The sequence below is a fragment of the Nicotiana tabacum genome, chromosome 5, assembly GCF_000715075.1.
Source record: "Nicotiana tabacum cultivar K326 chromosome 5, ASM71507v2, whole genome shotgun sequence".
Lineage (NCBI taxonomy): Eukaryota > Viridiplantae > Streptophyta > Magnoliopsida > Solanales > Solanaceae > Nicotiana > Nicotiana tabacum.
Window position 1 is genome coordinate 94,365,107 of NC_134084.1, and position 24,905 is coordinate 94,390,011.

Below are 24,905 nucleotides of genomic sequence, written 5' to 3' on the forward strand. Positions count from 1 at the left end.
ATACTCGTCACCGTACCTATACATCGTACTCGACAAATACCATATAGCAAATAGGACTCGACTCCTAATCCCCCAAGCTAAGGTTAGACCAAACACTTACCACAATGCCACGAACACAATTCAAGTCTCAACTATCGCTTTACCTCTTGATTTCACCACCAACTCGCTCCTATCTAGCCACAAGTTACTCAATTACATCAATAAATGCTAAATGAATCAACTCGAATGCATGAAAATAAGTTTTCCAAAATTTTACCCAAAAGTCAAAAATCACCTCTGAGCCCACATGGTCAAGTCGCATTTGCGATACAGCAGTCGCATTTGCGACTAAGGCAGTAACTATGGGGCATTGCATTTGCGATGGGCACCTCCCATTTGCGAGGTAGTGCTATCCTGGGCTATTTCATATTTGCGACTCAGCCATCGCTTTTGCGAACTCGCATTTGCGAGCCAGGCTTCGCAAATGCAAAGCCTGCAGGCCTGCAATAGAACAGTTGAAACCTGCAATTTTTCCCAAGTCCAAATTCCAACCCGTGGCCTATCCAAAACTCACCCGAGCCCTCGGGACTCCAAAGCAAACATGCACACCAACCTAAAAACATCCTACGGACTTGCTCGTGCATTCAAATCACCAAAATAACATCAACAACTATGAATTTCGCATCAAAATCATGAAATTACTTGAGAACTTTAAATTTTCCAATTTTTCTCAAATAAGGTGCGATTCATATCATTTCAAGCCCGTTTCTTACCAAATTTCACATACTCATCTTAAATCACATATAAGACCTGTATCGGACTCCGGAAACAAAATACGGGCCCGATACCATCAAGTTTAAACACATTTTATTTCCAAAAACTCATAAATATTCCAGAAAATAATTTTCTATAAAAATTCATTTCTCAGGCTTGGGATATCGGAATTCGTTCCCAGGCATACGCCCAAGTCCCATATTTTTTCACGGACCCTCCGGGACCGTCAAATTACGGGTCTGGGTCCGTTTACCCAAAATATTGACCGAAGTCAACTTAAATTCATTTTATAGGCAAAATTCATCATTTTTACAGATTTTTCACATATTGGTTTTCTGGTTATGCGCACGGACTGCGCATGCAAATCGATGTGATGTAGAAAGAGGTTTTTTTAAGGCCTCGGAACATATAATTTGTTTTTAAAACAAGTGATGACCTTTTGGGCCATCACATTCTCCACCTCTAAAACAATCGTTCGTCCTCGAACGGACATAAGATGGAAGTACCTAAGTCGGGGAAAAGATGGGGATAACGGCTCCATATGTCGGACTCGGACTCCCAGGTCGATGCCTCAATAGGCTGACCTCTCCACTGAACACGAACAGAAAGGAAACTCTTTGATCTCAACTGACGAACCTGCCGGTCTAGAATAGCCATCGGCTCCTCCTCATAGGACAAGTCCTCGTCCAACTAGACAGTGCTGAAATCTAACACGTGGGATGGATCGCCGTGATACTTCCGAAGCATGGATACATGAAACACTGGATGTACGGCTAATAAGCTCGGCGGCAACGCAAGTCTGTAAGCCACCTCTCCCACTCGATCAAGAATCTCAAACGGGCCAATAAACCTAGAGCTAAGCTTGCCCTTCTTCCCAAATCTTATCACGCCCTTCATAGGTGACACTTGAAGCAATACCCGCTTACCAACCATGAATTCCAAATCACGAACCTTACTATCGGCATAACTCTTTTGCCTGGACTGAGCTGTACGAAGCCTATCCTGAATGATCTGGACCTTGTCCAAGGCATCCTGCACTAGATTCGTACCCAATAACCGAGCCTCTCCCGGCTCAAACCATCCAACTAGCGACCGGCACCGCCTACCATACGAAGCCTCATAAAAAGCCATCTGGATACTCGACTAGTAGTTGTTGTTGTAGGCAAACTTTGTTAAAGGCAAAAACTGATCCCACAAGCCTCCAAAGTCAATGACACAAGCTCAGAGCATATCCTCCAAAATCTGAATGGTCCGCTCGGACTGCCTGTCCATCTAAGGATGAAACGCTGTGCTCAACTCAACACGTGTGCCCAACTCTCGCTAAACTGCTCTCCAATGTTAGGTAAACTGCGTACCTCAGTCCAAAATGATAGACACGAGCACACTATGAAGACAAACAATCTCCCAGATATAGATCTCAGCTAACCTCTTGGAAGAATAGGAGACTGCCACAGGAATGAAATGTGCTGACTTGGTCAGCCTATCAATAATAACCCATACTGCATCGAACTTCCACTGAGTTCGTGGGAATCCAACAACGAAGTCCATAGTGACACGCTCCCACTTCCACTCAGGAATCTCAATCTTCTGGAACAAACCACTAAGTCTCTGATGCTCGTAATAATGTCCTTTTTTATTCTTCTCCACCAATAGTGTTGTTGCATATCCTGATACATCTTTGCGGCACCAGGATGAATAGAGTACCGGGAACTATGGGCCTCCTCTAAAATCAACTCTCGAAGCCCATCCACATTAGGCACACAAACTCGACCCTACAATCTCAAAACTCCATCATCTCCTAAGGTAACTTGCTTGGCACCTCTGTGTTGCACTGTGTCTCTGACGACACACAAGTGAGGATCATCATACTACCGATATTGGATACGCTCCAATAAAGAAGAATGAACGACTGTGAAAGCTAGCACACGGCTGGGCTCAGAAACATCCAACCTCACGAACTGAATGGCCAAAGCCTGAACATCCAAAGCAAGCGGTCTCTCACCGACCGGAATACAAGCAAGACTGCCCATACTGGCTGACTTCCTACTCAAGGCATCGGCCACTACATTAGCCTTTCCCGGATGATATAAGATGGTGATATCATAGAATTTCAACAGTTCCAACCACCTCCTCTGCCTCAAATTTATCTCCTTCTGCTTGAACAAGTACTGCAAGCTCTTGTGGTCCATGAACACCTCACGGGCCACGCCATACAGATAATGCCTCCAAATCTTCAACGCGTGAACAATGGCTGCTAACTCCAAATAATGAACCGGATAGTTCTTCTCATGAATCTTCAGCTGCCACGAAGCATAGGCAATGACCTTGCCATCTTGCATCAACACCGCACCAAGTCCAATCCGAGATGCATCACAATAAACCGTATAAGGCCCTGAACTTGTGGGTAAAACCAACACCGGTGTCGTAGTCAAAGCTGTCTTGAGCTTCTGAAAGCTCACCTCACACTCGTCTGACAACCTGAACTGGGCACCCTTCTAGGTCAACCTGGTCATCGGGGTTGCAAGATGAAAACCCCTCCACAAACCGATGATAGTAGCCTGTCAATCCCAAGAAACTCCAGATCTATGTAGCTGATGTTGGTCTAGGCCAGTTCTTGACTGCCTCAATCTTCTTCGGATCGACCCGAATACCCTCTACTGATACAACATGACCCAGGAATGCAACTGAACTCAACCAGAACTCACACTTCGAAAACTTAGCATACAACTGACTATCCCTCAAGGTATGAAGAACCACCCTAAGATGTTGTTCATGCTCCTCCCGGCTGTGGGAATAGATCAAAATATCATCAATGAAGACTATCACGAACGAATCTAAGTAAGGCCTGAACACTCGGTTCATCAAATCCATAAAAGCTGTTGGGGCATTTGTCAACCCGAATGACATCACCAAGAACTCATAATGCCCGTACCGAGTGCGAAAAGCTGTCTTAGGGACATCGGATGCCCTAATCCTCAACTGATGGTAGCCAGATCTCAATTTAATCTTCGAAAATACCTTGTCACCCTGAGGCTAATCAAATAAATCAGCGATCCTCGGCAATGGATACTTATTCTTGATTGTAACCTTGTTCAACTGTCGGTAATCAATACACATTCTCATTGATCCGTCCTTCTTCTTAACAAACAACACCGGCATACCCAAGGCGAGACACTAGGTCTAATGAAGCTGTTTTCAAGCAAGTCTTGCAACTGCTCCTTCAACTCTCAGGCGGGGCCATACGATACGGCGGGATAGAAATGGGCTGAGTGCCCGGAGCCAAATCAATGCAAAAGTCAATATCCCTATCGGGTGGCACACCCGGCAGGTCTAAAGGAAATACCTCAGGAAACTCACGAACAACAGGCACAGAATCAATAGAAGGAACCTCAGCACTAGAATCACGAACATAGGCCAAATAGGCCAAACACCCCTTCTCGACCATACGTCGAGCCTTTATATAAGAGATAACATTACTAGTAGAATGACCAAGAGTCCCTCTCCACTCTAAACAGGGTAAACCCGACAAGGCTAAGGTCACAGTCTTGGCATGGTAGTCCAAGATAGCGTGATAAGGTGACAACCAGTCCATCCCCAATATGACATCGAAATCAACCATGTCTAGAAGAAGCAAATCTACACGAGTCTCAAGACCCCTAATCACAATTATACAAGAACGATGGACTCGATCTACCACAATAGAATCACCCACCGGTATAGACACATAAACAGGAGCATTCAGTGAATCGTTAGGCCTGACCAGATACGGTGCAAAATAAGATGACACATGGGAGTATGTAGATTCTAGATCAAATAACGCTGAAGCATCTCTGCTACAAACTAGAACAGCACCTGTGATAATTGCATCGGAAGCCTCAGCCTCGGGCCTGGCTGGAAGAGCATAACATCGGGGTTAGGTCCCACCACCCTGAACTACATCTCTAAGATGGCCTGCTGTTGGCTGGCCTCCACCTCTAGTGGCCTGAGCTCCATCTCTAATACCTCTACCTCCACCTCTAGCACCTCTAACCCCACCTCTAACTGGCTGGGCGGGCTATGGAACACTCGATGCCTGAACCATGGCACGGGAACCCTGATGCTGAGAGCTACTCGGTGCTCGAGGGCAAAACCTAGCAATATGACCCATATTACCACAAGTATAACAGGCCCTCGGCTGCTGAAACTGCTGATCCTGATGACCTGAATGACCACCCCGAAAACTCTGGAGTGGTAGTGCACTAATAGGATTTGGTGGTTCACTGTAGGATTACTGATCAGAATACTACAAATGAGAATCACGACCACCTGAGGCACCGTGAAAAACTTGAAGTGTTGACTGAAAAGGCCTAGGAGGATGGCCTCTACCATATGAAACCCTACCTCCAGACGAGGTACCACTGAATCTGCCTGAATGAAAAGGCCTCTTGTTAGACCCCTGACCACCTCCATGCGATAGAACCATCTTAACTCACCTGGTCACATTGGTCGCCTCCTGAAAAGAAATCTCACTCTCTGTCTCCTTGGCCATCTGAAGTCGAATAGGCTAGATAAGTCCATCAATGAACCTCCTCACCCTCTCTCTCTTGGTGGAAAGTATGATAAGAGCATGACAAGGCCAAGTCGATGAATCTGGTCTCATACTGAGTAACAGTCATAGAACCTTGCTAGAGACGTTCAAACTGCCTCCAATAGATCTCTCTCTAAGTGATAGGGAGAAACTTCACTACAAAAAACGGGCCTAATTACGGGGGTTATTTTTAAGGTTTGCGGCGGTTAGAAACCCCCGCAATATGTTGTTACGGCAGTTGCTAAAACCCCCACGATAAGAGTCACCGCAATCAATTTGTGGCAGTTTTTTACTGACCACCAGAACTAAGTAGCGGCGGTTACTTTGCGGCGGTGGACCCCCGCAAATCTAAAATTTTAATCTTTCTAAAATAATTTTCAATTGTGAATTGTGGCGGTTTGAAACCTCCGCAATATAATTTTTAAATTTATTTAGCTTATATTTAAAGCACCTGCAGTCATAACCTCGGATTCATTAAATTTTTTGAATTCATATATTATTGACAAAATCACTAATTAAGTTGTAAATCATTATCAAAGCAAAATAAATAAAATATTTTAAAGTTAAGAGAAATCCATAACATATCATAAAATCATAAAATATCATTAGTCTTTAAAAATAATTTGTCAACATTAAGTAGCATCATTAAACTCAAAAACCAAATTTAAACACAAAACATTCACTCCAACCACCTAACTATATTGTCATAATTAATTATCTAAGACAACTATAATAAAATCAACGGTTGTCACTAGAATTACTATCACCATATGATCTTCTTGCGCCCATGGGTGAAAGGGGTCCATTGTCCGCATCACTTGGCTGCATAAAAAGAAAAAGCAAAGTATAAAAATTCTATAAGAGGCGAAAGTGTGCATTTCTAAAAATAAATTGAATTTCATAAATTTCAAGGAATAAAAGGTTAAAATGTGAAAAGTTATAAGGGGGAACAAACAACCCCACGCAAAATGCAAGCTGGACATTACCGTAATAAAAAATAAAATAAAAAGATGTTTAGTTACTACTGTATATGTAAAGCAAACGTGAAAATATAATCTTATGTGATCTCAAGCTCAACTCTTATTGCCTAGGTAAGCATGAAGCAGGATCATTATGTTAGCGATTTCTGGGAGATTGTTTTCTATCAGACCGATCCACACATCATCCGATCTGCTCCAAAGGATGAATGACTGAGAAACAGAAATCAAAACAATCTCATTATCTAGTTTCACAAACTTGGTATTAGCTATAGTTTTATAATTGCAACCTATTGAAAGAATAGGTTTGAGAGCTTTTTGTTAGTCAATAAGATTGTGTTCCCATTATTTCTCTCTTGAAAACAAAACTACAAGAAAGAACAGGGCTTTTTTTCATGTTTCATGGTTTATTTCTATTCTATCAATCTTGGCTTTCCCTTTTTTTTCTTGGTTCGACAACCGTATGGTTAATTCCAAGGTGAGGGAAAATGACAGTAAAATATTGTTTGCTTCCATTAGCTAAAGAAAAGTCTTTGTGTACTTCTGGACAAGGGTAATTCAAAGTAAAAAAGGGTGAATACGTTTGTCCTTTTGGAGTAGCCAAAGCTTATATCAGGATTGTCCAAGTACCTTCCCATTATTTAACGTAGTTATTTAATTCCTACCTAAGCAACTAGTCCCTGAAAACTACTCAACTCGTGCAAATATATATATATATATATAGTCTCAATCTCTTGGATAATTCTATTGGTACTCAAACTTCTAGGAATTTTTATCCTATGTGTATACTAACAATAATATCACCCATGCTACTGCTCTTAAATTGAGTAATCATGTTATCTCATTATTCCTTAGATAACCCCAAAAATTCTTGATAATCAGTCCACATTCGGCAGAATATAATTTGCAATAATCACTCCATATACCAATCATCACAAAGCTTGGAAATAGTACAGTTATTTTCCTGGAATGTACACACTATTATAGCAAATTAGCTATAAGAAGAATGCTAACTAGCTATTAGAAGGACTGAGAAAAGAGATATTTGTGCAGATATACTGCACATTATGCTCCTAATTTTATAAAATTATGCCCAAATCAGACAGTGCAGTAACTCTAGGTTCTACAAGAATAGGACTAACCTAAGCCACTCTATCTTTACAAACAAACAAATTTAAGAATTGAAGAACTTTACTTACTGTTGTGGGAGAAACAGTCGAAGGAGAAGCAAAGAACCTCGCAAACTGTTCTGGTATTGTCCCTTCTTTCATTATCATATATACCTTGAAGCATTCATCATTTGATTGAGAGCATTCATCATTTGATTGTAAGCATTCATCATTTGAATATGGTTCTGTTGGCATTGGGACGAACATGAACCTTCACTACTTGAAGCACTTGTACCACCAAAATGCGGTCTTACTTGTTTAAAAACTCTACTGGGGACAGGTCCTAATCCCAAGCACCTCACCCTTTCAGAGTGCTCTTTTACTAGCACCTTACCAATGACATCATTTGGAAAAATTTGAGACTCGTCCATAGTGCTTTGGCTCAAAACTAGCTCGATTGTTTCCTACACATACATAACCCATTATTACAATTAAACCAATAGGAATATGTAAAGAGACTAATTAAACCAATAGGAATATGTAAACCAATACAAAATTCAATTTTTGCCAACTAATTCTTGAGAAATATTTTTAGTACGTTTTTAGTTTGGGTCCAATTTGTGAAGCATGAAATATGTAAAGAGACATTTCTTGGCTCCCTTTTCCATAAACTTGTTTGAGTAAGTTGGCAGTTAGAGTTCAAATTGATAGTTGACGAATAATGAGAATCACCATGAGCAAGAATGGAAAAGCAGGGTACCGAATTTCCTATGACTGATATGAAATAGAAGAAGTGATATAGGAAATGGACAGAGTTAGCTAATTCACTTGTTTAGGCTAATGACAAGTTTCTATAAGGCATGCAATAAGTCTTTCAATACGTTTGTGATCTCAAATGATCAGGTTTTCAGATACAAAGACCAGTATTAGCCTGCTTCAGTTATCTAGCTTACTCCTTATTCCTCATGATTTCTTTTTTGAGATAAGCTAAGAATTCACAGAAACTTACGCATATTTCTTTTGATTCTTTATACCGGTAATCAACAAAAGAAATCCATTGATACCGCGGAACTCCATCCGGTACATTATCAATAATCTCAGCTCTACTTTTAAGTGGGTCTTCATATGCACTCCACAAGTTAAGCTTATTTGCAGCCCATTTCTTTCCAATAGATTTATAAACATGTTGCCGCGTAACTGACTCAGTTTTCTTAAAGAAGAACTTGGGCTTCAAGAATAAAACATTTGTTAGCATATCTATTACATGCAAATATAAAGTTAAAAGACAAAATAGAGATATAGTTGTCCTTCTCCAAAAAAAATACAGTGATATAGCTGTAAGAATATAGAGCTTATACCTTTATAATTTGATCGAAGACGCGGTTGAAGTATGACAAAGATAAACTAGACCATTTCTCACAATGGATTGGAAATAAAGTGCAGTCACACGCTAAAATTCCACAAAAGCCTAAAAGTGGGCTGTGTGCATCTCCAAATGGTTCATCTAGGTAATCAAAATCAACCATGATACGTTCTTCACATGTTAAATTTCGCACTTCCTTGACTTTCACTTTGAGTTTTTTCACATTTTCTTCTGAATCTGTATAAGAAAAGAGATAAGATGAAGCCACGAGAGAGATGACAAATGCTTAAAAGGGACTGCTGAATATGCATTAATAGTCAAAAGTATTTACCTATTGCTTCTACAGTCCAGTGGCTCCCAGAACACTTTCTAGATGCAATCTGAAATGTTGGAGCTGGCTGTAATAAGTTCTGATCTATTAGAGCCGGATGTGATATCGAGTGAACTGACCGAGATGGCAGTGATGCAGAATAAATTGTTGGCGCCGGCTGTGATGCGACTTGATCCATCGGAGCTAACTGAGATGTTGAGTGAACAGATTGAGACGGCTGTGATGTCGGCTGAAATGTTGGAGTCGCGTGCAATGTGGGCTGATCCATCGGAGCTGGATGAGATGTTGAGTGAATTGATCGAGACATATATGCAATTCAATAATTAATCCTGCTACAGGAAGAATGAATTTAATAAGTAGGCAAAGCATATCCACAAAAAACTTCAAGATAGAAGAATGGTGTGCAAGTCAGAAATGTCGTTATCGCTACAACTAACAATTTTCGGTATTAATTAATAAAACAGGGCAACCCTGTCTTATTCTAAAATATGGTGTTCTGATCTAAGAAATGCCCATAGGATGCTATGAATAAATTCTGTTTTAGCTTCAGAAGTAGAGATGCTATATGCAGAAGAAAGGAATCTGTTGTTAGTTTTACTGAGATGATACTACAGTCCCTCCATTGATTCAGATACTCACATTTTTTTCCAGGGGGAAAGCAAGTCATATCTCGAGGGGCCAAGCAAGTACATATGGTAAAGGATACATGCAAGAAAGATTTACAAAAACAAGAATCTGAAAGGTGCAGAAAATAAGATATACACAAACAAGCTTAACAGAATTCTCAAGGGAACTATTCTAACAGAATTTAACACATCACATTGCATTCATTTAATAAAAAAATTAGTCCGAAACATAATTGAATTCAAAACTGAAGCATGAAAAAGATCAACACCATCAATAGTAAAAAGAATCATATAAAAGAAATCTAACACCAACCTTAGAATCACCATACACACCTATATAAATCCTCATACAACATGGTGTAGAACATTTATATTTCCTATTAATTCAACAAAAAATCTCAAATAAACAAATAAAACCCAAATATAACAGAAAGTACCCAAAGCAATAACAAAAACAAAATTAAAGCCACATGCAATTGAAAAACACACAAACATTACAAATTATACAAACCCAAAAATAGGGAAGATGAAACATCTTTAGAAATAACATTACAGAAAACCAAAAATAGGGTAGAAGAACTTACCATAATTAAAAATACTTGTCGATTGATATGCCAGAGTGAGTGATAGAGATGCCTATGCCACTGCTATAGGGGGGAAAATGAGGAAAATCGATGAAAAACGAGGATTGAGTTTAAATTTTACAATCAGAATGAGAAGTTCATACAAAACTTTTGATTTTAAGAAAATTAAAGTAGAAAGAAGCATGAAATTTCAGTTAATCTCTCAAAATTGAGACCATTACCTTGAGTTGTGGAAAAATGTTAGTAAGAAGTGGCGAAGCTTTTGAGGTTTTGTTATATTTGTATTTTGTTTCAGCCAGAAAAAAAATGAGCAAACAAAAAAAATGTGGGAAATGTTAGCGCTAATTTTTTTCAGATGGTGTAGGTTTTGAGTTGCCGCTATTTACTTATATTGTATCGGTTAACTAAACCCATGCTATTTAATAAAATTTGCAAGGGTTGGAACTGACCCTCGCTATTAAACCGCCGCAATTTAGGTCTTTTTTGTAGTGCTTCTTCAGAAATAGCTGAGTAAACTGCTCTCAAGTCAAAGCTGGATGGTCTAGCCAAGCAATAATCTCTCCACCAAGTCTTGGCAGATCTAAACAAGCGAAAAATAGCAAAATCGACCCCATTGGTCTCCACTATCTCCATATTCCTGAGAACCTCATGACATCTGTCTAGATAATCCTGGGGATCCTCAGAAGATGCAACACTGAAAGTAGTAGTGAAGAGCTTGGTGAACCTGTCCAACCTCCACAAAGCATCGGCAGACATAGCTGCTCCATCACCGATCTGAGCTACCACACCCGGCTGAACTATTCCAACTGGCTGAAAGGTTGGAGTCTGAAATTGGGGAGCCACCTGCTCCGGAGTGCGAGTAGCAGGAGTCTGAGCTCCTCCTCCAGCCTGAGATATGGCTGGGGATACAGGAAGCAAGTCTGCCCAGGTGACACTCTCCATAAGGCCCACTAGACGGACCAGAGCATCCTGGAGTACTGGGGTAGCAATGAACCCCTCTGGGACCTGAGCTGGGGCCACCAGAACTGTCGGGACTGGAACCACATCATCAAAGTCAACCTGATTCTCCACCGCTGGTGCTGCTGCTCTGGGCTGAGCTCTGCCCCTACCTCGGCCTCGCCCTCTGCCCCTCGTGGAAGCTGCTGTTGGGGGCTCAGGCTGTTGGTCAGTGGATGAGGAAGCGCGTGTTCTCGTTATTTGCGAAAGAACACGGTAGAAATTTAATTAGCATTGAGAAAATAGACCGCGCGACAGGAAGGAATAAATGTGAAGTTTTTCCCAACTCTGTAGTCTTTGGGGATAAATACAGACGTCTCTGTACCGATCCCTCAGACTCTACTAAGCTTGTCTGTGAATTGTGAGCTGGGCAAGCCGACCGTTTGAACAATTTACCTTTTCCCATTTTAATCCTTTAAAAGAAATTATGAGCAATAACTTAAAGACAGCGGAATCTATAACCATCAGAAGAAAAACAGTAAAACTACCGAGCATATCCAATACAACTGTTTAAACAAGACCACCCAAAACTGGAGTCACATCTTCACAGACGGTCTAAGAGCACTACAAACAAAGTCTGAAAGATAAATAATACACTATCTTGGAAATACGTAAATGAAACAGGATAAAGGGATAGAGGGAGACGTCAGGGCCTGTGGACGCTTGCAGGACTATCTTGGATCTCCGTATGGATTGAAGGCAGCCACCCAAGCTAAGATCCAAAAGCTGCTGCTCCGGGATCTGCACACAGTGCAGAGTGTAGTATCAGCACAACCGACCCCATGTGCTGGTAAGTGCCTAGCCTAACCTCGGCGAATTAGTGAGGCTAGGACCAGACTACCAAATAAATCTGTGCAGATATACCATATAGAGTGAAAAAGAAGAAGCAGTAATGTACAGTCAAGTATGGGAAGGGGAAATATGCAGCGGGGAAACATCAATTAAGAATAGAAAGACAGCGAGTAAATAAGAGGTACACCATATCTCAGTCATCAACAAGAATCAGGAATCAATTAGTGCACGGCATCACCCTTCGTGTTTTTACTCTCGTCCTCGCCAAAGAATCAACATAAATTGCACGGCAACACCCTTCGTGTTTTTACTCTCGTCCTCACCATATAATCAAGATAATGGACACGGAATTGTACATCGTGCGGCACGGCATCACCCTTCGTGCTTTACACTCTTCCTCACAAATCATACACGGCATCACCCTTCGTGCTTTATCACTCCCTCACCAAAATAATACACGGCATCACCCTTCGTGCTTTAACGCTTTTCCTCACCCAAACAATAATCACAAATAATAGGGAAAGGAAATGAATGAAATTACAATAAGAATCCTGGCAAGGGAACAATAGTTCAACAATCAAGTCCCGGCAAGGGAACAACATCCAAAACATCAACATCCCGGCAAGGGAGCTAGCATTAAAAGCAACAATATCCCGGCAAGGGAGGCAATATAATGATTCTCTTCTTTTTTTCACTTTTACTTCACAACTTGAGCCAATGCTCTAAAAGGATTCGATTACCACTTATGCTTTTACCTTTCATTATACAACTTGAGCCAACGCTCCTCAATGTTCAATTATCACTATTATTTTCACAAACTTTGCCCAACAATAGAAATCATCACCAAGGCATGAATAATACAATGAAGTCATGATAATCATAATATAAGACTCACGGGCATGCTTGACACCAACGTATAGATACTCGTCACCATGCCTATACGTCGTACTCGACAAATACCACATAGCAAATAGGACTCGACTCCTAATCCCTCAAGCTAAGGTTAGACCAAACACTTACCTCGATGCCACGAACACAATTCAAGTCTCAACTATCGCTTTACCTCTTGATTCCACCACCAACTCGCTCGTATCTAGCCACAAGTTACTTAATTACGTCAATAAATGCTAAATGAATCAATTCTAATGCATGAAAATAAGTTTTCCAAAGTTTTACCCAAAAGTCAAAAATCACCCCCGAGCCCACATGGTTAAAACCCGAGGTTCGAACCAAAACCCGATTACCTATTCCCCCACGAACCCAAATATATAATTTGTTTTGAAATCAGACCTCAAATCAAGGTCCAAATCCCCAAATTTGAAAAACCTAAGTTCCACCCAAAACACCCAATTTTCCCCATGAAAATCATTGATTTTGAGTTGAAATCATGTGAAAAGATGTTAAGGAATGAAGAAAACTAGTTAGAAATCACTTCCAATCGATTTAGAGAAGAAATTGCCTTTGAAAAATCGCCCTAGAGAGTTTATGTTTTGAGAAGATATGAAAAATGGTTGAAAATGCGTCTAAGTGTGAATTTACAGGTATCAGATATCGCAATTGCGAACCCTTCAAAAGTTTGAGAGCTTCGCATTTGCGAACAAAATGTCGCATTTGCGACCAAGCACATTTTTTGGTCTTTTTCGCATTTGCGATAGACCTCTCGCAAATGCAAAGTTGCATTTACGATACAGCAGTCGCATTTGTGACTAAGGCAGTAACTGGGGGCATCGCATTTGCGATGGGCACCTCGCATTTGCGAGGTAGTGCTGGCCTGGGCTATTTCGCATTTGCGACTCAGCCCTCGCATTTGCGTACTCGCACTTGCGAGCCAGGCTTCGCAAATACGAAGCCTGCAAGCCTGCAATAGAACAGCTGAAACCTGCAATTTTTTCCAAGTCCAAATTCCACCCCGTGGCCTATCCAAAACTCACTCGAGCCCTCGGGACTCCAAACCAAACATGCACACCAACCTAAAAACATCATACGAATTTGCTCGTGCATTCAAATCATCAAAATAACATCAACAACTATGAATTTTGCATCAAATCATGAAATTTCTAAAGAATTTCAAATTTTTCAATTTTTCTCAAATAAGGTCCGATTCATATCATTTCAAGCTCATTTCTTACTAAATTTCACAGACTCATCTTAAATCACATATAAGACCTTTACTGGGCTCAGGAACCAAAATACGGGCCCGATACCATCAAGTTTTAAACACATTTCATTTCTAAAAACTCATAATATTCTAGAAAATAATTTTTTATAAAAATTCATTTCTCGGGCTTGGGACCTCGGAATTCGATTCCGGACATACGCCCAAATCCCATATTTTTCCGTTTGCCCAAAATATTAACCAAAGTCAACTTAAATTCATTTTATAGGCAAAATTCATTATTTTCACATATTTTTCACATATTGGCTTTCCGGCTACGCACCTGGACTGCGCACGCAAATCGAGGTGATGCAGAAAGAGTTTTTTTAAGGCCTCGGAACACATAATTTGTTTTTAAAACAAGTGATGACCTTTTGGGTCATCACAATAGGTTTTCCAATGATTTCCCCAAAAAGTCAAAAATCGACCCCGGGCCCACATGGTCAAAAATTGAGGTTCAAACCAAAATCCGATTACACATTTACCCACGAACCCAAATATATAGTAATTTGTTTTGAAATCGCACCTCAAATCGAGGTCCAAATTCCCAAAATTTAAAAATCCTAGGTTCTACCCAAAACACCCATTTTTCCCCATGAAAACCCTTGATTTTGAGTTGAAATCATGTAAAAGGATGGATTAGATTGAAATAAATGAGTTACTTACTAATGATTTGGAAAAGTAGTTGCCTTTAAAAAATCGCCCAAAGATGTTTTAGGTTTGAGAGAGTTTGAAAAATGAGAGATTTTCGGCTAAGTTATGATTTAGCAGGTTGTAGATGTCGCCAGGGTTCGCAATTGCGAACCATTAAGGAACCTACTGACTTTGGAAATGCGAAGGATACGTCACATTTGCGACCATGGGCAATTTCGGTCACCTTCGCAATTGCGAGGGACCTGTCGCATTTGCGACATCGCAATTGCGAGGAGAGGTCGCAATTGCGACCAAGGCCTGCCAAGCCCAGTCTTCGCAAATGAGAATGTTTGTTCCCAATGCGAGCTCGCAATTGTGAAGCCTGCAGACCTGCAACACACAACAGTTTTTCCTAAGTTCAAAACACTTTGTGGCCTATCCAAAACTCACCCGAACCCTCGGGGCTCCAAACCAAACATGCACGCAAGTCCAAAAATATCATACGGACTTGCTCGTGCGATCAAATCATCAAAATAACATCAATAACTATGAGTTTAGCATCAAAATATAAGAAAAATCTCATGAACTCTTAAGTTCCATTTTTAACAACCGATGGTCCGATTCACGTCATATCAAGTCCATTTCTTACCAAATTTTACAGGCTCAACTTAAATGCTATATAAGACCTGTATCGGGCTCCGGAATCAAAATACGGGCCCGATACCATCAAGTTCAAACACATTTCAATTTCTAAAAACTCTTATAATTCAGTTAAACAATTTCTTTCAAAAATTCATTTCTCGGGCTTGGGACCTCGGAATTCAATTTCGGGCATACGCCCAAGTCCCATATTTTTCTACGGATCCTCCGGGACCGTCGAATCATGTGTCCGGGTCCGTTTATCCAAAATGTTAGCCAAAGTCAACTTAAATTTATTTTAAAAGCAAAATTTATCATTTTTTACAGATTTTCACATAATGGCTTTCCGGATACACGCCCAGATTGCACACGCAAATCGGGGTGAGACAAAAAAGGGTTTTAAGGCCTCGGAACACAGAATTTATTTCCAAAATAAGTGATGACCTTTTGGGTCATCACAAATGTCGTGCCACATTATTGAGAGTTAAAGCACGAAGGGTCATGTCGTGCCAGATTATTGAGAATAAAAGCACGAAGGGTGACGTCGTGCCAGATTATTGAGAGTAAAAGCACGAAGGGTGATGTCGTGTCATTTCTGTTGATTTCTATGGTGAGAACGAGAGTAAAAGCACGAAGGGTAATTCCGTGCACTTTCTATTTGTTGTGTTTATTTGTTGTTACCAATTCAAGTGTTTTAACGGTTTAGAATTTCCTTACTGTTGTGATCCTTTGTGTTGGAACCCATAATGTTGTCAATACTTCGCCGTATTTATATATATATATTTTAATACCTCAAAGTTCAATCATTTCTTATATTTTTTTATTCAATTAGTTTCTCAATTAAATTTTCTTAACTCGTCTGAGGATGTACTCTACTTACAAAAAAAAAAGGAATTTCTACTAAGTTATAAATTATTAAATCCCATGGTAAAGATAATAATTCATTCGATGTTGCATTTTAATTGAAAATAGTACTTTCTTTATCCGAATAATTTCTAAAAATAACTTCATCTTTTCTTGTTGAGTTCCTAATTGGTTTAGAAGCGGTACTCTACTTCATGTTATGTAAATGAAACTCCTTGAATATTCAAAATTGTATAGTTATGGACCCTATGTACTGAGTAATATGAGAACGTTGTTGCGCAAAGTGAGACAGAAATATGTGGGCACAAGGTGCTGGGTGTGCCAAAGGTTTGGTAATTGAGGTTATGATATGAGACATCGAGTTTGAGATGGCTGGAATTTGTGCATCAGAAATGATATGATTTATTGAGCTGACATTGCCTTCCTTATTGAGTACCTATTTACTTGTCGGTGTTCCATCTGTGTTGGTGTTAATTTTTTTGGTTGTCTTTCGTTTCCATCCGTGTGTCCTTTTATCGTTTCTACTGATTGTTGTTTGTTCTCTCCATGTTATTGATATTACTTTGTTATTTTTATGTTGATAGTTTATTATCATGTCTTGTTCTATTTATTTGACCAGTAGGTGTCCAGACTGTTCCTCGTCACTACTCCACCGAGGTTAGTCTTGATACTTACTGGGCACCGTTGTGGTGTGCTCATACTACACTTTTGTACATTTTTTTGTACAGATCCAGGTATTTGATCGATAGTAGTTGTGCGGGTCGTTGCGATGGAGACTCAAGGTAAACCTGATGAAGCGTTCGCAGGTCTCGGAGCCATCTTCAATTGTATTTATTTTCATATGTTCCTTTTGTTTCAGAACAGTGATGTATTTATTTTGTATAACTTCTCTTAGAAAAGTTTATGACTTGTATCACCGGTTTTGGAAATTGTAATTTGTTCAGAGTAATTTAATTTAAAGCTAGTAAATATCCATATTATTACAGAAAATGTTAGGCTTACCTAAGTTTAGAGACTAGGTATCATCACGACTCCTTTGGAGAAATTTTGGGCCGTGACATCAACTTTCTCAAATATATATCGAATCTTGTCTGTAAGAGGAAGAAGTAGATAATGGCAAAGTTGTAAGACATATGACAACATTTTTCATCGAATGCTCATATTCTAAAGCTATTTATATTATAAAGATTTTACTACATCTTTTCGGTACTTCATTAAAGTTTCAACTGAACTTACACGTGAAATCATTTGCTCTATAAGAGATTGTTTTACTGTTGAACTTTTTTGCTTTGGTCAGGTCATATTTGCATATGGAAAGTTTGTATATGTTTAGATATTGTTAATCTCTCTATACAAAAAATTAACACAACAAACGAAATACAAGGTTTCAAATACATAATTTGTGGGTTGAGTATAAATATCATTTTTTTAATTTCAAAATAATAACATTCTTAAAACTACATTAAAATATATTAAACTATAAGGTAGAATGGCCTAAATGGCACCTATATTTGTCCCACTTTGTCATGCCGGTCCTCAAACTTAACAATTTGCCAATTAAATACTTACATTCCTTCAGACCATGTATAATAAACGCTTATGACACGAAGCCGTCAGTGCATGTAATACAATCTCCTACACGTAGGACGTCACGTCAAGAAAATTAAACCACGTAGGCTCCAAGTCATTATGGCCACATAGGAAAATAAAACAAGAAATGATTATTATCCCCTCAAACTCAAAATTTCCCCTCATTTTACACTTATCTGCTTAGTTAGGGCTTAGAAAGTATGAACCACTTCTGTCTCTCCTCTCTTCTCCGTCATCTTTGCCAGGATTTTTATGTCCAAAGCCCACTTAAATCCTGTCTGCTTCTGCTTTTGCTGGGCTGCTAGGTTTTTTTTTTTTTGAAAATGAAGGAAAATCAATGACGGAACAGAGAGGGGCTCAGATCGAGGAAAATTAATGGCAGAATGGAGAGGAGCTCAAATCTAAGAAATCAATGGCGGAACAGAGAGGGCAGTAATTATATAATTTAATTTTTGTCTTTTTGTCACGTTGGTAGATTTATGTGCCCCAGCATAATCCTTTTTTCACTAAATACCAAATAAGGTAGTAGGGAAAGAACACAACTGCAAATCCGCGACTCCTTATTCTTTTGAAAATGGAGGAAAAGAGCCTGTAGGTGCCCAGAGAGGCACATTTGGAAATTGGTCAGCATCCACACACTATGTGTAAGCCAAAATTTGCATATTTTAAAAAATAAAATAAAGTAGAGAAAATACTGGTTAGAAAACAGGTTGGTGAGCTCTTTAAAAATGGTGGGGCGACTTGGATCTATAATATTAAAGACAAGGCAAGAGATTGGAGACACTGCCATGGCTGCAAACATCGGTTGCTCGGAGACAGGAGAAAAAATTATCACCACAGCCTCAGATTTTTGCTACAATTATTATTAATTCTTATTTCTTCTTATTTTAATAATTTTTGGTTCAAAATGTTCATATTCACCCTCAGCGTGATTTACACTCACTTTGTTCAGCTCAACCATTATTTTGCCACATGTGCTTGGTCAACGGTCAGAGGGATTTAAATAATAGGCTTTGATCAAGTTAAAGTATCTGGATAACAAATTGTTAAGTTTGGGGACCGGCATGACAAAGTGGGACAAATATAGGTGTCATTTAGGCCATTCTGCCAAATTATAATACTGAAACTATTTTGGAAAACCTATTTTCAAAGAAAATAATTAATTGACTCACAAAAAAGTATAATAGATACATGTACCAATATCTTTCTATTAGAAGCATATAATCTTGGTGAAGGATCCAATTACTATATGTGATGGTTCCAAGTGATGGTGATACGAAGTTAACATCATGTTCGAATTCTCTTGAAAAGTTATAACCCAAAGAACAAAAAGTAAGAGATCTATTACGAATAAGGATTAAGAGATATTCGTAATAGATCTCTTACCAAATATGTAAGGATTAAGAGACATTCAACCATAAAAGAAAAAATAATATAATTATCACTTGCCAAAAGTTTCTTTCGAAATTTTGGCTACAAAAGACCAAAGATACTGCCTTGATGAGACCAACAGTGAGCAATAAAGGTTGCCCTCTAATAAGCCAGCCAAATTTGGTATTCCGACGGGTAAGATCCTTCACCCAATAAAATGGCGCAACCACACACTACTGTCTGTCTTTTCGTTTTTTCTTTCTTAGTAGTTGTTCCATACTTCTCTCTTTAGGTGTTTCTTATTTGTTGAAGAAGTGATTAGAATAACACTTAAACATCAAAATAACATTAAACCATGGCATTGATCACGTCCAATTAAGATTATAGAGTATAATCTATAAGTTACATTTACAAATTCTATAAATAACATCAGAAAATCAAAGGCAACAAAGGAACATAGAAAAATAAGGGCGTAATATCCAAACTCAATTAAACGCTAATAAGAGAAACCAAGTTTGTAAATGTATGAAAGTTTTCTGCTATGTAAATAGAACTGAACTTACAATTCGACTTCGGCAGAGATAGATTCGCTAAGGATTTAGCCGCAAAATAGATGGAGGGAATAGTAATGGCGTTGAAAATCTAAAATAAATTTGGGGAAAAGCTATGAGAAGAAGATGATTAATGGAAAATTATGGGGGGAAAGTGCCATCGGGTTTTAATTTTATAAACAATGAAATGGAACGGTGCAACTGTTGGGGATGGTGATTGTTAGATGCGTTTTTTCTTCTTCTTCAATTTAATAGGATAGGGGTAAATTAGTAATTTGACTTTTAAGTTAGGAGCTTCCAATTTTTAATATAATATAATACTAGTTTTTATGTACATGCTTTGCACGTGTATCTTCAATCAATATAAATTAAATTTGTTGAAAACATTATACATAAGAAAGAATCATATTAAAGCAATTGACGTGGAAAAATTGCAACATCTTTGAAATGTTGAAATGTGCGATTATGAATTCAAAATGATTAGATATAGTCCAAACCTGCAAAAGTCATCTATTTAGTTAAGTGAGTTGGATACAATTGTATCTATAATGTAAAACTATGCAATCATCTATTTAGTTAAGTTAGTTGGATACAATTGTATCTATAATGTAAAACTATGCAATATGATAGTATCTTATTTAATGTTTTTGACTACTTTGTACACGATATTTTTGGTGTATGTTCTATTCGTTTAATTTTTAATGTCTAGAACTCTTTGCGACAAATACAGTCCAATATTAAAATATTTTAAGAAAATAGAGTGCAACAATTACAATCCAGTGTTAAGATTTTTTGAGAAAATATATTGCGGCAAGCAATATATGAAATAATTAAGTTACTAATACATGTCCCCAAATAGAATGATTGTAGAAAAAAAATAAGAATCTGTTTAAGTTAATTGATTAAAATTAAAAAAAAATAATCAGCATCAAATCATGTTAAAATTAATTTTATAATAAGTTGTCGCAGTTCTCTATAGTCTAATATTTCCCTCTCTCACGATTTTTTTTCCTTTCACAAAATTAAAACTAAATATAGCAATGGTTCCTAATTGAATGGGAACTCTTTAAGTATTTAGATAGTTAGAACCCAACCCATTACAAATTAGACATAATATATAGTTGTGAAAAATTTTTTGTGGTTGTTATCTACACAATAACTTATATATAAGAAATAATAACTTGCCAATAAATTTAGTATCCCTTCATATATAATTTGGACATTCTTGGAGTTCAAAGAACAATTGCATAATAGAAATCAAATTGTCTGATTAGAATGAGTATGAAGGAGTCCTCGACTAACTTTAACTTTAAAGAAGTTCGTCTATAAGGTTTAATTTTTGGTAAATACTTTATAGCATGAATTTATGATACATAAATTTGGGAGATAAATAAAGTATAAAACTTCTATAGTTCTACAAGTCAATTTATGCTTGCTAGTTTTTCGTTTTACAAATTTATCCTATATTTTAAAAATTTATAAAATGATCCCATTAGTTTTTCATCTTTGGCAAATACATCTTTACCGATTGTTGGTGGAACATCAATCCTAATTGATATTTGAACTCTGCCTGCTGGAAGTTTGATTATATGGTTATGAGAAATATGTGACTATGCCTGCTTTTGCACCTTCTCTATGTGTTAGTAGAATTAGAAAATGTGATATTAATTTTGCATCTTCTGCGTATTGCAGTAAAGCAGAATATGATAACAGTTAAACAATAGCATTTTGATTGTTTATTTCAAGTAGGATAATCAAATTGGGGTGGTTTTGATATTTTTTACAAGCTGTGGGATATAAATCATGTTTCATGGTTTAAAAAAAAAAAGACATCCAAATATGTTGCAAAAATGATAATCAAACACAACTTCATCTTCAATTCAAATTTTAGTGAAATTTCAAATTTAAAAAAAAAATAAAAAAAATTGAAATTCATGTCCAAACGCCTACTTAGTTTCGACTGGCCAGCCAATCTTTTATTTTGTCTATAATGTAGGCCGCCCCGTCATTTCAACATCTATAGCTAAAAGTGCTGGCGAGTCATTAATTCCATCTCCGACCTTTGTAACAAATTTAACTTAACAAAAATTCAACTATTCAGCATAGAAAGCGATTACTAATCAATCTTTAAAAAATCCATGTTATGCTCAAATATTCATAAAACACCAAAACATAAAATAAATAGTGCTTATCATTCTTTGAACCAACATACAAAAAAATAGCTTTAGATGACAGCTACTTATAATACAAAGGTTGAATCATTAATACCTAATCGAATAGTTTTCTATATTATGTTGTTATTTAATGTGAAATTGTTATGTTCTATTTAAATTCTAGTTAGCTTACAATTAGTCTCTAATTCTTTATATACGTACCAATCAATAATCATTTAGGTCATCAATGTTTCAACCTCTATAAATTGCAAAAATTATTCTTATAGATCCTCTTTCTTCTGTTGAAATTTTCTTTTATATATGTGCTTTTTTAACTCAAGTTCGATTCTTATTAGTACATGATTAGGAACCGAATGGTATGAAACTTTCATAGAAGACGAAAATTGAAAGAAGAAACACATGACTTTGATTACTTTATCTTGAACTACAGAAGACACACAGTTAAAGATTATATCTTTCACAAATATAGCATGAAATTAAAAGGCTTACAATTAAAATAAAATAAAAAACTGAACCTGCATTAAGCCGACGGTGAATTTTGGGCATTTGAAGATAGCTGGAGTGCCATAAAAAGTATTATTGATACAATATATCGAATACTTCAAAAGTGGCTTTTGAAATCAAATAAATACATTAGGTGATATTCAACTTTTCATAATGGTCATTGATCATTAGATTAGAGTCCTTTAGGCGGTATGATTTACCAATTCAAAGTTAACAAATTTTTAGCTGATTTAAAATCCTACTTATTAGATTGACTATCGATTAATATTTAAGGGTATAAAGATATTTAACTATCCCCTTTTTCAAATATAACTCATGCACTACGTAAATCTCCTATTCTCACACAATTACATATTTGTTTGTTATTAGGAATAACAATTTTCTTTAAGAAAAAATTTATGGACGTACCTTCCTAATCTAAGTAGGATCAATTTTGTAGGATATGTATAGTTTAAATCGAAAAAAAAATCTATCATTAAATAATTTACAATTAGATACTTAAATTATACAAATATTTAAGGACATAAAAAACGATTAATATTTCAGGAATATTTTAGTTATTCAACATTTAACATAAAGATAGATAGATATAAATAGATAGATAGATTAGCACCTAGAGTGAATAAAATATTTAAGATCAATAAAATACACAATCTCTTAAAATATGATATTGTATGAATTATGTTCAAATCCGTGCGAGCCAAACATAGTATTTTTAATTACCAAAAATTAATACATCATTAACAATTGGTAACTAGTCCAAGCGAAAAATATCAAAGTTACAAAAATTAGTTGAAGAGTTCAAAACATAACTGAAAAGAGAGAGAATCTATAACAACCCGATCGGTCATTTTGAGCTCTAGCGTGTTGTTCAGCAGTTTGAGGCCATGAGCAACTTCACTTCAGGTATTATGACTTGTACGTATGGTCGGAATTGAATTTCAGGAAGTTCGGAGTTGATTTGGAAAGAGAATTCTCATTTCGGAAGCTTTAAGTTGAAAGAATTGACTAAGATTGAATTTTTGAGTAAACGACCTCGGAATCAGGATTCGAAGGTTCCAACAGGTTCGTGTGATGATTTCGGACTTAGGTGTATGTCCGGATCGGGTTTTGGAAGACCCTGTAACGTTTCGGCACCTATTGTGTAAGTTGGCATTTTTGAAAGAATTTCATAAGTTTGGGTTGAAGTGCATTTCAGTGTAATCGATGTCCGTTTGGGATTCCGAGTCTGGGAATAGCTCCGTATGGTGATTCTGGTATTGGGAGCGCGATCGGAAGTGAATTCAGAGGTCTGTAGGTCATTTTGGCATCATTTGGATAAAGATAGAAATTTGAAGGTTTTTGAGGAGTTTGAGGAGTTTGACCGGAAGTGGACTTTTTGATATCGGGGTCGGATTCAGATTCCGGAAGTTGGAGTATGTCCATAATGTCGAATATGACTTGTGTGCAAAATTTGAGGTCAATCGGACGTGATTTGATAGGTTTCGGCATCGAATATAGAAGTTTGAAATTCTAAAGTTCATTAAGTTTGGATTGGAGTGTGATTCATGGTTTTAGCGTTGTTTGATTTGATTTAAGGCTTCGACTAAGTCCGTGATACGTTTTGAGACTTGTTGGTATGTTCAGACGGGGTCCCGAGGGGCTCGGGTGTGTTTCGGAGTGGTTTCGGATCATTTCGAGCTGTTTTGAAATAGCTGATGCTAGTATCTGGTGTTGTTCTTCGCGTTCGCGAGGATCCTCTCGCGTTCGCGAAGAAGGATTTGGCTTCAGGGACTCTGTTCTTCGCGTTCGCGAAGAGATCCTCGCGTTCGCGAAGAAGGAAATCTCTGCTGCACAGGTCTGACTTTGGAGGCTCATATATCGCAATCTATAAGAAATTTGGAGATGATTAACAAATGAAAAGTGTAGCTCTTTATGTCTATTTTTCTGAAAAGTAAACCATTTAGTATTTGGATTTGTGTAAAAAAAGTTATGGCTGGTATACTACAGGCTGCCCGGGAAGATGAAGAAGAAATTTGTGTTGCACAGGGCTGACTTTAGCAGCTTATATCCCAAAATCTATAAGGAATTGGGAAATGGCCAAAACATAAAAGTTGTAGATCTTGGTTTATAGTTTTCAAAATAGTAAACCATTTGTCATTTGGAATTTTATACAAAAAGTTATGGCTATTATACTAGAGACTATCTGAGAAGAGTTTGGAAAATGATTTTTGGGAATTTTCTTCTTTGCGAACGCGAAGAAGAGTAGTCTGGGTAGTGTATAAGTGTAAAGAAATGGGTTCAGCTCATTTCATCTCATTTCCTCCGTGGGAGCCGACCTAGGAGC

General features: G+C 37.7%; 1 protein-coding gene across 4 annotated transcripts; it reads right to left on the bottom strand.

The window, feature by feature from the left end:
- Positions 1-5,902: 5,902 nt before the first annotated feature.
- LOC107766314 (uncharacterized) lies at positions 5,903-10,681 on the bottom strand. 4 transcript variants are annotated; one of them, XM_016585069.2, is made up of 7 exons: positions 10,532-10,681; positions 10,311-10,370; positions 9,101-9,429; positions 8,765-9,006; positions 8,416-8,634; positions 7,497-7,870; positions 5,903-6,142 (listed from the first exon to the last, which is right to left on the bottom strand). In XM_016585069.2, exons 3-6 carry the CDS (start codon positions 9,405-9,407, stop codon positions 7,571-7,573), a joined length of 1,068 nt encoding a protein of 355 aa, XP_016440555.1. In that variant the 5' UTR covers positions 9,408-9,429; positions 10,311-10,370; positions 10,532-10,681; the 3' UTR covers positions 5,903-6,142; positions 7,497-7,570. The 4 variants fall into 4 exon arrangements, with proteins under 4 accessions (XP_016440555.1, XP_016440558.1, XP_016440557.1 ...); XM_016585072.2 differs by having other exon boundaries at positions 9,101-9,432; XM_016585071.2 differs by having other exon boundaries at positions 10,311-10,373; positions 10,532-10,680.
- Positions 10,682-24,905: the final 14,224 nt, after the last annotated feature.